Raw genomic sequence first — 14158 nt, forward strand, 5'->3', positions numbered from 1 at the left:
ATTAGAAATGTCATTGCATGCTTTGCAATTCCACAATCTAGCAGCTGCCCTTGATCTTGGGGCTCTTACCCACTCTATGTTATTCTGGACTGGATGTATCAGGGAGCGACAACTATGTCTCTGAAGCTTCCTCTGTTGCTTTTCCATATGTTTGGTCACATGAAACCAAGATTTTTTGTACTGAGCAGATTTTTCTGGTGGTTACACTCTTCACCTAAAAAGCTAGAAATCATCACAGACCACTGAGGAGGAATCTAGCCTTGAGCTCTCTCAAAGGTGCTTTTTCAAGACATATACCCTTGAGACACATAGCATGGCATGACTAGAGAAGAACCTTTACTACATATTAGGAAGCAGTCATAAAACAGTTGATTGCTCTCTGTCAAGATAGCAATGCCCATTGTAATTTAATTGCAGCATTTATTTCTCCTACCCTCATGCCCTTATATTAATATATTCTTTTTCCTCTGTATTTCTCAGCCTTGAAGCTGAGTAGTTATTGATTGTTCATTACAGCATTGCTGCACTAAAAAACTCTGGTTCACTGCTTAACATCCAACACCAATAGTGAGCCAACCTGCTTACAACAAATGCACTTGTGTACTCCTAGAGCAGCAAAATGGGCATGGAAGCAGTGATGGCATTACTGGAAGCAACACCAGATACTCCAGCCTGTGTGGTGAGTCTGTCTGGGAACCAATCAGTGCGCCTACCTCTAATGGAATGTGTGCAAGTGGTGAGTATTTCACAGAAACACAGAAGCCAAATATGTTCAGGATAGGATGCTGTTGGCTTTGCTTTTAGCTGGAGCTGGGAGAAGACGGGAGGAGAAATAAATGGAGGAGATAAGGAGGTTGAAAATTCATGTTGGTGCTCACATCCTGATGCTCCCAAATATATTCAGAACTCAAAAGGTTCCTAGCAGTTCTGATTAAAATTCTGGGAAATCAGGTTTCTCTATATTTAAAAGTTTCCAGATTGGAGAAAGGTAGTCTTAGCTACTCAGGATATATACAATATGTGGCAATTCTGTTGATGTAATTGGAATAAGCATCTAAGATACAATACCTAAAAGCTCAGTTTTTCTTTCCCTTGAGAAAAGTTAAAAAAAAAAAAAGGAAAACAATGTGATTGCTTTTACAGGAAACAGAGCAAATAGGGACTAGGAGATAAAGGATTGATATCAATAAGTAAACTACTTCTCCCAAGTTCTATCTAGGCTGTGAATTAGTAATACAGCATCCATAAGGCAGGGGTGAGCAGGGAAAGACAAGCCTTGAACTTTGTTTGGACAATAGCAGTGAAGGCTGGGATAAGGTTGCTGATTCTTTTCTTATCTTTATTTCTTTATAAGAACAAATAACATTTTTGTGAACTCCAATATTTTTTTTTGTTTCTGCAAAATCAAATTAAAGAAATGACAAAACAATGCTTCTTAAAGAGTGAAAATATCTTGCAGGCCTATCTTATTTGCATAACTTGTCACAGTCATTTAAATTGTGGTATTTGGGTGTAGTGTTTTAGAGTTTTGAGTACAGACTCATATCTTATGAGTCATTCTTGATTTTGTTCCAGGAAGGAGGCTACCTCTCTTTTTGGCCTTGCTCAGGCTTTCTTTAAAGTAGGGGTGATTAATTTGTGATCCTGAATTCCCAGAAGCTTCTCCCAAGATGCCCACTGGGGAAGAATTTGAGAGTTATTATTCAGCAAAATCTGGAGGGCCTAAAAGCAATGTTTTTCAACCTTGGCAACTTTAAGATGTATGTTCTTCAATTCCCATAATTCCCCAGCCAGAAATTTTGGAAATTGAAGTCCACACTTCTTAAAGTTGCCAAAGTTGAAAAACACTGATGTAAAGTTTCCCCATCCCTTATTCAAAAGGAAATCATTTTGCCCTGTATTCCTGCCAATGCACAAATTATTTTTCTTATTCTTTGCATGTTTTTCTGAAATAATAATATATTCTTGAGTGGCTTAACTTGCTGGTTCTTTAATTGGAACAAACAGATAATAATTCTCATTGCATACATGGTATTACCTGATTTCTTTTGTGACTCCTCACAAGAACATCCTTGTGATTCTTTATCCTTATAGACCAAAGATGTCCAGAAAGCTATGGATGAGAAAAGATTTGATGAAGCTATCCAGCTCAGAGGCAGGTGAGAGCTATCTCTCAATCTGAGAAGAGAATGAATTTCTTTTATCTGCTTGTAGAAGTGTGAATGAGAAAAGACAAGCCAAAACATCTTCAGTATACTGCAGATTGTCATGCTGTAGAAATAACCTAGTCTTCTCTGTTCATTAAAGCACTCTAACCTAATGGCTAAGTGCTGAATTAGGAATAGAGAAATCCAAACTTTGTGTTAGACACAGAAGCCAGTTAGTGGCTTTGGACCAGTAATTTTATTTCAAGACCAGGAAAAAGGTGTAACAGCAAATAACTTCCAAAAATGTTACCAAGAAAACAAGTCCATGCAATCATCTAGAGTCAAAGATGCTAAGAAGTGTTGTGTTGGCATCATGGATGCCACTTGGAAAGAAGTTACTTGTAATATAGAACCCTGTTTTACCGTGCTGTGGTCATTCTTACCTTTCTCTTTCTGGAAGGCATAGCCAGCCTTCATAGCCTTCAATATGCTCAGTTCTAACTGATTATTTGGTTGAACCTTTCATTTCTAGTAATTTTTCCCTAAATAGTTTGTATGTTTCTGAAAATAGTGGTCATTTCCAGAGTTTAATGACATCATTTCTTGTATGAGTTTGGAATTATTTTAGTTATTTAAGGCACCTTGGAGACTAAACATTAGAAATTGAATGATTTGACTTATACTGTTGTCACTCTTTCAAGTAAGTGTTTGACGTCTAAGAAAAGAATTTCAGGCTGGTACTATTTCCTATTTCCACTAAGAAATCTTTAAAGCAATTAAATCATACTGAAAATTGAGATGATTATCAGCCAGACTATTTAAAAAAAGTGACATAGCTTATTAAGGAAATGACACATTGCAAACTGAGTAAAATCAGGTAGTAATTGTTTCCATACTTCTAAAATGGTCATGATGTCCAGGAAATAATTAGAGCCTCTTTTTTGAGAATATAAGTAGTGTCCTTGGATATTGCTTATGAAAATATAATCTTAAAAGACTAAGGACTTTTTTCAGAAACGTGGTAGAGAAATCATTCACTAAAGGTGTGAAAGTGATTTTCAAGGAAAAGCTGAAACACATAGAAATTACATCTACAGATTCAAATGCGCACATATTGGTGGGAAAGCAAGGGGGGTTGTTAAGCAATGAAACAAACATTGTAACACAAATCCTACTTCTTGTCAACTAGTGTTTAACCACAATTTAGAGAGAACGGAGGTTGCATCATGATATCATGATAAATATTATGATTTTCGTTTGGATCCTTTGCACCTCACACAGATACCGCTTCTGTTCATCAGTTATGTTATCCCATGTCACAGTTTAAAAGAATTCCTGAGCTTGAATATTAGGAGATAAAAAGAGACACTTTATCACCCTTTGGATTTGGACAGTTGCTAGCTAGTTTTCTGAAACCTGTTACCTTTTAGATGTCTTGGAATCGTATCTTTCAGAATTCCCGCTAACATGACCAAATAGTTATGGGTTGAGGAGGGGCAGCCTATGAGATACAGTAACTAAAAGAGTATTTTGCTTACAGTTTCAGCCTGGAAACCAAACTTTGGAGAATATACCACAATAGCAAAGTTAACAGTATCTATCAGAACAGACCTTTGATTAAATTTAAACAAAAATGGCCCCTTTTTATCATGTATCACATAAGGCAAACTCAGATACTCTTGAATGCAGGTTTTAAAGGGAAAAGAATGGATTTAAAGAGAGGAATCAGAATAATTTCCATATTTTTAAATATTTTGATGCAATAATCTGGTACATTAGGAGGCAATTTAGAATTATGTAGTTTCTTAATGTTTTTACTGATTTTTCTCTTTTTTAAATCTTATTTTTATTTTTTCTAATTTTTCCTTTTTCCGTTACATGATTGTGCAACTATTTTTGGCACATTGACAAATAGTGGGAATATTAATATTAATATCATGTTTAAACATTTATAGGAATGTTTAGTTATTTCCAGTGGTGGGGTTCTGTCAGTTTGTACTACTTCAGCAGAACCGGTAGCTAATTTTTTGTGGCCCAGGCCCAGGCCCAGACTGAACTTCCGGGAGCGGCATCCAGACAGAGACCCAGTTGTTCACATATTTGAATCCCACCACTGGCTATTTCTTAAGATGATACAGTGAAGCAATTCTATAAAATTAATTAATGCATGAATGAAATAATGAATTTTAAATTGTATAATTATAAACCCTGTTTGTTTATTCATTGATATTTTATTCTTTATCCACTATCTACTTTTATGTAGCTATTTATTTTGTTCCTTAAGTGTTTTAACAAATAAATTGCTAATTTAAAAAGAAAAAAAAATACAACAGTCAAATGGTAACCAATATGATTGTAAAATTATTTTACAGAAGCTTTGAAAACAATTGGAACATGTATAAGCTGCTTGCACACCAGAAGCCAGCTCAGAAAAAGGTAAGAAAAGGAAAGAACATGAGTTGTCTGAGTGCTTGTGTTTGGAGATAGGAGGACTGGTGGTGATGTTCCACAGTCATGTACATGTGACTGACACTTAGCCATGCCTAAATGTAGATAGAAATGCAATATTTATGTTCTGTATATAGATTTAAATAATCCTCTCCCCAATGACAGTGACTCAAGATTTGCATTATTCTTGTTTATTTCAGAAAATATTTAATTCAAATGTGGAAGAAAGGTTAAAATAACTGCTTTCTGAATTAAATGCACTGATAGTACTCAATATACAGGCAGAGAACTGACAATTGTTACTATAGATAATCCTCAGCTTACAGTTTTTCAAAGTTACGATGGTCTCGGAAAAGGTACTTTATAGCAGGGGTCCTCAATCTTGGCAACTTTAAGACTTGTGGACTTCAACTCCCAAAATTCCTCAGCCAGCTTTGGGAGCCAGCTTTAACTCCCAAAGCTGGCTGAGGAATTCTGGGAGTTGAAGTCCACAAGTCTTAAAGTTGCCAAGATTGAGGACTCCTGCTATAAAGTACCTTTTCCGAGACCATCGTAACTTTGAAAAATTGCCAAGTCTTAAAGACCATCGTAACTTTAAAAAATTGCCAAGTCTTAAAGTTGCCAAGTTTGAGGACCCCTGCTTTATAGCTTCCGGCCATTGTAAAGTTGTACAGCTCACCCTGTGTTCACATGGTCACATTTTGGGTGCTTGGCAAGCAGCTCGCATTTACAACCAGTTGCCAAGCACCCGCAGTCATGTGATTACCATTTGCAACCTTTCTTGCCTGCTTGCCCAGAAAGTCATTTGGGAAAATAGCAGGGAAGGTTGCAAGTGAAGGAGAAGGAGGGGGAGGAGAAAATCTTTCAGTGGTTCGCAGAACAATGCTGAAATCCTGAAGATTTCAACTTCATTCCTGCAGCCCCATGAAGGAATTTCTATTCAAGCACAGAGGGGAGCTGAAATCCTTCATGGGGCTGCAGGAACATTTGAGGACGAAAGGGACTGCCTGCCAGGAGGATTTCATCTCTACATGGAACTAAAATCTTTCAGCAGGCAACTCTTTCAAAAATCTGTCTGCTTAATGACCTGAGAGATGGTTTAACATCCGCAACCAAGAATGCCCAGATTGCGGTCATTGAGCAAAGCAAACACATGGCCTCTTACTTAATAACCCCTTCATTCAATGACTAAAATTCCAGTCCCAACTGTGGTTGTAAGTCAAGGACCTGTATGATGTATGATATCCTGCCCATTATCATTTTTTTTATTGAAAATTTTTATTTTTTAACATACAAACATTATAAAAATACAATAAAATTTTACTACCTTTACCCCCCCTTACCCTCCCTCCCTCCCACCCCAACCCCCCTCCCTTCACTTCCCAGAGCAGAATACAGGGTTAATAATAACAAAATTTATAATAATAAAAAAAGAAAAGAAAAAAAAGAGAAGGAAAAAGAAAAGGGAAAAAAATATCATAATTAACCTTTAACTCCATAACCTATAAACAATTCTCTATAATATTTAATATTCATTCAAAAATAAATGAAACTTTTTAATTCCATACTTTTTCTGAATATAATCTATCCATCTTCTCCATACAATAATATATCTTTCTTGTGTATGATCCTTTAAATAAGCAGAAATTTTTGCCATTTCTGCAAAACTAGATACTTTAAATATCCATTCTTCTAGAGTAGGCAAAGAATCTTTCTTCCAGTATAAACCTACTAATAACCTTGCTGCAGTTAATAAATTCAACATCAAAGTAGTTTCTTTTTCATTTAAGTCAACGAAAATACCAAGTAAAAATAGTTGAGGAGTAAACTTTATCTTTCTTCTAAAAATCTTTTGAATGTTCCACCAAATCATAATCCCAAAAGCCTTTACTTTTTTGTCCCGTTATCATTTTTAAAAGGTCTTTGGGGGGAAAGGGGGAAGAAGATATATCTGAGACAACCTTGCATCTTCTGAATCCTGCTTCAATCCTTAAAAGACTTGGAGGAGTGTTGAGGAAAATAGATTTTATTTTAAAACACACCCACTTTTATTGTTTATCCATAGTTTTAGGGTCTTCAAGTTCTGCATAGTTTGCTAATTGTCTTTCCTTTCCACCAGAACAATTTCAGCATTGCCATTCTGAATGTAGGCGCTCCAGCAGCCGGCATGAATGCAGCAGTCCGATCGGCTGTTCGTGTTGGGATTTGCCAAGGTCACACAATGTATGTGGTGAATGATGGCTTTGAAGGCTTAAGCAAAGGACAGGTAAGTCTTCTTCTAATCAGATGAAAGACTACTCCTTCTCCTGGATGTCTTCTTTCTCTGATATGAGAACAATTAGACATCAATATTCCTTTGGAACTTTATGAATTCTGAATACACCACTTAGAGTTTTAAAATTTCAGATTAAAGAATTGTTATTAATAATTCTCATGCAATAAAATATTAATCTGCCACTGGTTTGTAAGGGAGAAAACTGGCATTGGCTGGTTTATTTGAGGTTGGTAGAGCAAATCACAACAGACTTAATTATTTGCTCTTACAGGTCAGAGAGCTGTGCTGGCATGATGTTGCAGGCTGGTTGGGCCGTGGAGGATCCATGTTGGGCACCAAACGGTTAGTGCTATCAAAGCCAATAAAAACTTACAAGAAAGTATGCATTGAGTATAAAAAGAATAGGAAGTCAAGTTGAAACTCTCCATAAAGTGAGAGGATATGCGAATGACGTAGTCAGCCCTTGACCTCAAGTAAATTCTACAACCTTTTCCTACCTCCATGAAAGACATGAATAATCACTATTTATTTTTGAACCGTTCTTTTAATTAAGAACCTTATCTTATCTTGCATCTGCCTTTCTAATGTGGAATTGAATTATTTTGGTATTTTTTAAAAACAAGTTTTATTGATTTTTTTATTTTTACAACAAGGTACTTGAGAAACAACATGGTGGTAGGGTAATCAATCATCCAAAAACAAAACCATACATACCATATTTTCCGGCGTATAAGACGACTTTCTAAAGCATTCAAATCGGCTCCGAAGTCGGGGGTCGTCTTATACGCCAGAAATTATGATAGTTTCCGGCATATAAGACGACTTTCTAGGCATGCAAATCGGCTCCGAAGTCGGGGGTCGTCTTATACGCCCAGTCATCTTATACTCCAGAAAATACGGTATCTAACTCAGGTTAAATCATTAGAAACTCCCTCTCTATTTCCCTCAAATAATACAATATATTCAAATTAATGTATTTTTCAATAAAATTCAGTCAATCAGAATAATCATCAATAACATTTCATCTGTATAAATCCAAATCCTCTTTTTAAGCTTTACTATTTACAATTACCATATTCCAATTTGGCTTTTAAATATATTGTTAACACTTCAGGTGTCCCAACTTTCCCTTTTTCCTTAGCATAATCCTTATCTATAAAATACACATATTATTTCAACCATAACATTCTTATATTTTCTACAAGTATTCTATTTTTTAATTTAGTAACTCATTTATTAATACCATTTCTTCTTTTATGAGAAATCCCTCTTAATCTCCTTCTATTATCAAATAGCTATCCTTCCTTGAAATAAGAATATTACTCCAAAAAATACATTTCTACTCTTTTAAATCTATAATCTATCAATCAATCTATATCTTTGAAAAACTCTTTTAACCCACTCAATAAAGTTTAAATTGATCCAAATAATTATTATATCCACAACAAGCATATTAATACAGAAAAGCATTTTCTTACTAAGTTCACGTATTTAATTAATCTTTATTCAATCAAGGTCTCTAAAGCCTTATTTACCCGTCAAGTAAAGTTTTAAATCACATTTTTAAATTTACTCTGGCTTTCTTTCTGTCCCAGTCTGGTTTCCATAATAGAGCTTCTGTATTGTCGAGTCTCAATATTTGAGTGAGAGTATTTATCAATACTTCAATCTGGGCCAAGTTCTCTTTCCCTTCTTCCAATATCATCTGTATAGTGTAGACAGTTTGTTTCTGTGTTATAGTCACAAGTTGATTATCCACTATGTCACTATTCTCAGTAATTCGTATCTGAAGGTCAGTTCCTGATACTTTTAATATTGCAAGTGTCTCAGAGTCGTTTTTTGATCTTCAAAATTCTCCATAAATTGTAGATTAACATCCATTTGCTCAGTGACTTGTTCCTCTGTCTCTTTAAGTTGTGTATATTGCTGCATATAGGCCTCTCTAGAGCTAGTTCCTTGACCTGTAGATTGATCCATTGGGATTTGAGATTCAATTTGTGGTTCAGAGATGTCATCTTTAATGTTTCTCCAAGATTTCATATATATTGTTGCTTCCAAAATTGCTTCTAATATAAGTTCATAATCAAGCTGTGGATGAAATTCCTCTATTTCAGTGGTGAGATAGTCTTTTACTTTTTTAGAGGAGGCTATATTTACTAACAGTCAACACATAGAAACAGTCAGCACTTATCCACCTCCACAATTACTAGTAAGCAACTTCACCACCCAGCTGTTTCATATCATTTATCTTTTCGCTTTTATCATCATTTGATAAAACCTCAAAAAACAAAGAGGAAGTGTAGTTGCAGTAATAGTTTTCGCCACAAGATGCCCTCAGTAAGCTGTAAAATCTCTTTTTCGGCTTCCAATAAAGTTTTTTTCCCCCAAACAATAAAGATTTATCCCTTTAAAAAAAAATAAATCCAAGAAATAGGAAAACAATATTCTCCAGCTTAAACAATAGATATAATAATAAAGTTCTATGATAAGGCTTTTTCCAGGGCCCCAAAGTGACCAAAAATAAAAATAGTCAATAGGAAGTTAACTTTTTTTTTCTTTTTTTTTTTTTTTTGTTAAGGCTCTTTCCTAGATAGACAAAGGCAGGGAAATAGTTCCAGAAGGCTTTTAACAGGAGAGTAATTAGGGCAAAGAGAGAGAGGGAAAGGTCTCACCCTGATCATCCATGGTGGTTTCTTAACGCTTAGGGGTTCTTTTGACTTTCGGCTGGTGTAGCTAAATGATTGGCCATGTTACTGGCCAATCTTTTCTCCGTTGGCCCTAAACCCTAAGGAGCTGCCTCAGACCATGGAAGGAGTTGCTGCCTCCCCCCACGATTAACGAGAGTCCTCCTCATCGGTAGTCACCCCTCCAGGGCGACTTTTTGACCCGATTAGGGGTCTACCGGCAGAGGGAAAGCAGCCAGCGAAGAGAAGAGCCTCTCCGTGTGATTGCACACACTGCAACCCGGAACCGGAAGCCAGTATTTCGTTTTTCATACTTTCTCTTGTGGAGAAAAATGCCAATATATCAATTACTTCCATAAATCTATGTTTAATAACTGTGAAGAATCTCAGAACATAGTTTTTCAATATGCATATGCTAACTGGAAAAAACTTTGTTTAAAACTTGCTTTATTATTGTTTTGCCAGAACTCTTCCAAAGACATGTATGGAACAGATTGCTGAAAATGTTAGGAAATTTAACATCCAGGCCCTGCTAGTCATTGGAGGTTTTGAGGTACTGAGAAACTGGTTGTGTCATTTCAATATTAATTACTATCTCTTTTCACCTTACTTCACCTCACTCCCCCCCAACCCTTTTTATAAAAGGCTTTTCTAAACAGACATATTTGTAGTGTAAGTATTATACATGGATAGAATGTAAGCCTAGAATTAAATGAACATTGATTAAATCATTATTCTATGCAGTCTGACTATAGCTGTATGGTGGAATTGGTACTTTTTCATGCAAAGCATCCAAGCTACACTCATTAGTTTTCAGGTAAGGCTGGAAGTCTGCCAGTCAGTACAGACTGCTGAGCCAGTATACCCATTCACATGCACTATTTCTCATACACATTTATACACATACATATCAGTCATACTGTCTCCTCCCTTTTTCTTAAAGCAGATACTGAGCAAGGTTACTTAGAAGAAAGGATAATGAAAGGGCCTTTCCCATAATCTGCTTCAGATGGTGAATGGTAGTGGGATGCTACCCCCTGATACCCTCAACAGTTGATTAATGGCAACAAAAAACAGGCAGTTGATTTCCTGATAAGTAGGTGATGAGGGTGGAAAACTAGGCAGTGAGCACACAGTACAATGTACACTAAGTACACTGAGATAAACAATTCTCTGGCCTTGATGATATAAAGCAACTCAATACGTTTTTACAGTCTTCATATTAGTCTACATATTTTTTTAATCATGCATTTTTATCAACAACTGTAATTCTTGCAAATTTAACCTCTGCTCAGAATTCAAAACAAGTTCATTCAAAGTCAAGAGTTGTCTTTCTCATACACTTTTTGCCCTCCTGCTGTGGCTTAGACTTACGATTTGTTCTCTCTTTTGCAGGCATATGAAGGAGTGTTACAGTTGGTGGAGGCTCGTGGGCAGTATGATGAGCTTTGTATCATCATGTGTGTGATACCAGCTACCATCAGTAATAATGTTCCTGGCACTGATTTCAGCCTGGGATCTGATACAGCTGTCAATGCTGCCATGGAGGTGAGCTGTGGTTATTGCAACTGTATATTCCAGGGAATTAGGCAGATTGGCAGATAAGTTGTTTAAACATCCTTACATCAATGCATTTCTTCTCTGTAAATGGCCAAAAAAAAATGAGGAACATGGAGTAATACTGAGACTCATAAATCTGATTTGTAGCTATCCTGCCCAGACATTCCTTTGATTATCAGCTTTCAACAAATACTGCATATTTTCAAGTATTTTCCTAAAAATGTATAAACTAATTATAACTAATCCTAGGAAGCACATTTCTCTCCCTGTCTGCACAATTCAAGATGCAATTATTTGGAGTATTCCCTCTCACAGATGTTTCATTTCCAGTAAATCAAGTATTTACTAATTGTTTAAGTAGTAAAAATGTTATAAATTGCTTGAATGGCATGTTTCTATAATTTCTATTTAAAGCCAATTAAGTTAAGAACTATTGTCCTGTTTTATGATTTATGTATTATTTATTGTGAGAAAGCACTTATATCGTATGTCTGTAATTACTTTCAATCATGAATTCTGTATCATGAAAAAGGGAAAAGATTAATCTACAGATAGTCATCAATTTATGACCACAATTGAGCCCAAAATTTCTATTGCTAAGCGAGACAGTTGTTAAGTGGGTTTTGCCCCATTTTATGACTTTTTTGCCACAATTGTTAAGCGAATCATTGACGTTGTTAAGTTAGTAACACAGTTGCTTAGTGAATCTGGCTTCCCCATTGACTCTGCTTGTCAGAAGGTCACAAAAGGTGATCATGTGACCCTGGGACACTGCAACTGTCATAAATATGAGTCAGTTGCCAAGCATCTGAATTTTGATCATGTGACCATGGGGATGCTACAAGTGTTAAAAATGGTCATAAGTCACTTTTTTTTTAGTGCTGTTGTAATTTTAATTACATTCTTAATTACGAGTGGCCTGATGGCCATCTGAGAGACCTTTAAGTATTCTCAAATCACAGCCACTATCTTTATGCACTGTTTCAATCACAGTCTCCAATAAGGGGAGGAAACAATGGGTTAAAGAGGAAAGGAAGTTAAGTGTTTCCTTGTTCTTAGTATTGGCTGGTTAACTATAAGAGAATCAGTTTTTAACAAAACAGATTTCAGGCATTGGGCCAAAGAATTCAGACTCTGTGTCCAAAAGGCATGGGAGAGCTGACACTAGTAAGATAAGCTGGCAAGAAACATTTCTTTATTTACACAGTGGATTCTTTGGTGATGTTCACTCAGTTTTTATAATATTATATCTGCTGTGATTCTCTGTATCTGTATCTTTTTCTTTTCTCAAACTCTTTGTAGGATACTGAGTGGCAGGCTTTGTTGTTCAAAATTCTGCATACAAGTCGCATTCAACTTACAGCCATAATTGGGACCAGAATTTCTGCCATTAGTCATTGTAGTCAAAAGTCAAGTTGGACCCAATTTTACAAGTTTTTATGGTGGTCTTTACATTAGATGTGATGATTCTTGATATTCTGAAGTATAACTGGTCAGGTCGAAATGTTTTTTGTCCCTCACATTGTTGGGGGTAGTGATGATAACTGAGATCATCTATCTCAATTTCTTCTGTTGAGTTTGGGAATGCTGTACTGTGACCTAAGCCAGGTTTGTTCTTGCTAAGCAATTGCATACCAGCATAGTTGCATGACTTGGCAGACTATAACTGTTTAATGCAGTGGTTCTCAACCTGTAGGTCGGGACCCCATTTGGGGTCGAACGACCATTTCACGGGGGTCGCCAAACAAGGCTGTCCGCCATTTTTCCCCCTTTTCTTTGGCCACGCCCCTGGCACCCGGTGATGTATAAGTGGTTGGGGGTCAGCACAACATGGGGAACTGTATTATGGGGTCGCGGCATTAGAAAGGTTGAGAACCACTGGTTTAATGCCTTCCAATATCTGAACAGGTAATTTTTTGCCTCTTCATTTCTTGCCATTTAGAGCTGTGACCGCATCAAACAGTCTGCTTCAGGTACCAAAAGGCGTGTCTTCATTGTGGAGACTATGGGGGGTTATTGTGGCTACTTGTCGACAGTGACTGGAATTGCAGTGGGAGCGGATGCTGCTTACATCTATGAAGACCCTTTCACCATTCATGACTTAAAGGTGTGCTGGTAAAGAAAATGAAAAGTGATGAAAATGTGTGAAAATGTTTTTTTCTGTTTATTATGTAAATAACATTATGTGCAAATGTAGAAAATCATATGTCAGATTGGGTTGCTTATGAACTATATATGCTCTTTCCTCCCTCTGCATGTTGTGATTCCTGCTATGCAGTTCCTGAAGTTCAGCTGTACATGTTTGACACTATAGTGTATATTTTCCCAATAAAAGAAAACTGGGGATACAGGCAGATTAAACCTGTACAAGATTTAATGTTCTTGTTTTACACTTATTTCAAACACTCACAGCTTTAAAAAAAAGTTAAAAAAAAAAGGTAAAATGGGATTTAAAAAAATCTCTCCCCAGTCTGGTAATATCTCTGTGGAACTTGGAAATTGAAAAGTTGGGGGGCAAAATAATTCCATGATGCAGCCCCAACTAAGATATACATAGTGACTCCAGATCATAGCACCAGGTCCTTATCATGATATGGCTGCCAACTATACAGTGTTGATTGCATTCTATGAGAAGAAACAGAGTTCTTAAATTCCTTCTCTGGTTCTTTAACACTCCTACCTAAACTGACTGCTAAATGTCTATCCCTAGTTGACACATATATGAACATATTAATCTAGCATTAACATTACATAGCAAATGAAAAAGCTTGTATTCATTCCCATTAAAATCTGATTAAAAGCAATAGAATTTATATTATTTATGGCTATGAGGCATTTTGTATCCCAGATGACAGTTATATGTGGGTGAAACCATATTGTTTTTTGTGATAAATATGTGATTAGAGATAGTAATTGTATAGATAGAAAAACAACACGATCCAGCGGCCAGTGCTTCTGTCACTTTGATTATTTCATTATTTGTTCTGAACTAGAGCCATGTAAGCCTGAAAACATTGGATCTAGATTTATTTAGTTAAGAATTC

At 36.2% G+C, this 14158-nt stretch overlaps 1 protein-coding gene across 1 annotated transcript in view; it reads left to right on the forward strand.

Moving 5' to 3' along the window:
• PFKL (phosphofructokinase, liver type) overlaps positions 1-14158 on the forward strand; it is a 38333-nt gene that overhangs the window by 19593 nt on the left and 4582 nt on the right. The window contains exons 10-17 of the mRNA XM_039364203.1: positions 611-736; positions 2095-2159; positions 4520-4583; positions 6715-6861; positions 7142-7212; positions 10020-10107; positions 10950-11102; positions 13057-13221. Of these exons, the coding sequence (XP_039220137.1) occupies positions 611-736; positions 2095-2159; positions 4520-4583; positions 6715-6861; positions 7142-7212; positions 10020-10107; positions 10950-11102; positions 13057-13221 (879 nt within the window). The remainder of the gene's footprint in view (positions 1-610; positions 737-2094; positions 2160-4519; positions 4584-6714; positions 6862-7141; positions 7213-10019; positions 10108-10949; positions 11103-13056; positions 13222-14158) is intronic.

This window comes from Crotalus tigris, unplaced genomic scaffold, assembly GCF_016545835.1.
Source record: "Crotalus tigris isolate CLP2741 ecotype Arizona unplaced genomic scaffold, ASM1654583v1 scf7180000017591.2836849, whole genome shotgun sequence".
Taxonomy (NCBI): domain Eukaryota; kingdom Metazoa; phylum Chordata; class Lepidosauria; order Squamata; family Viperidae; genus Crotalus; species Crotalus tigris.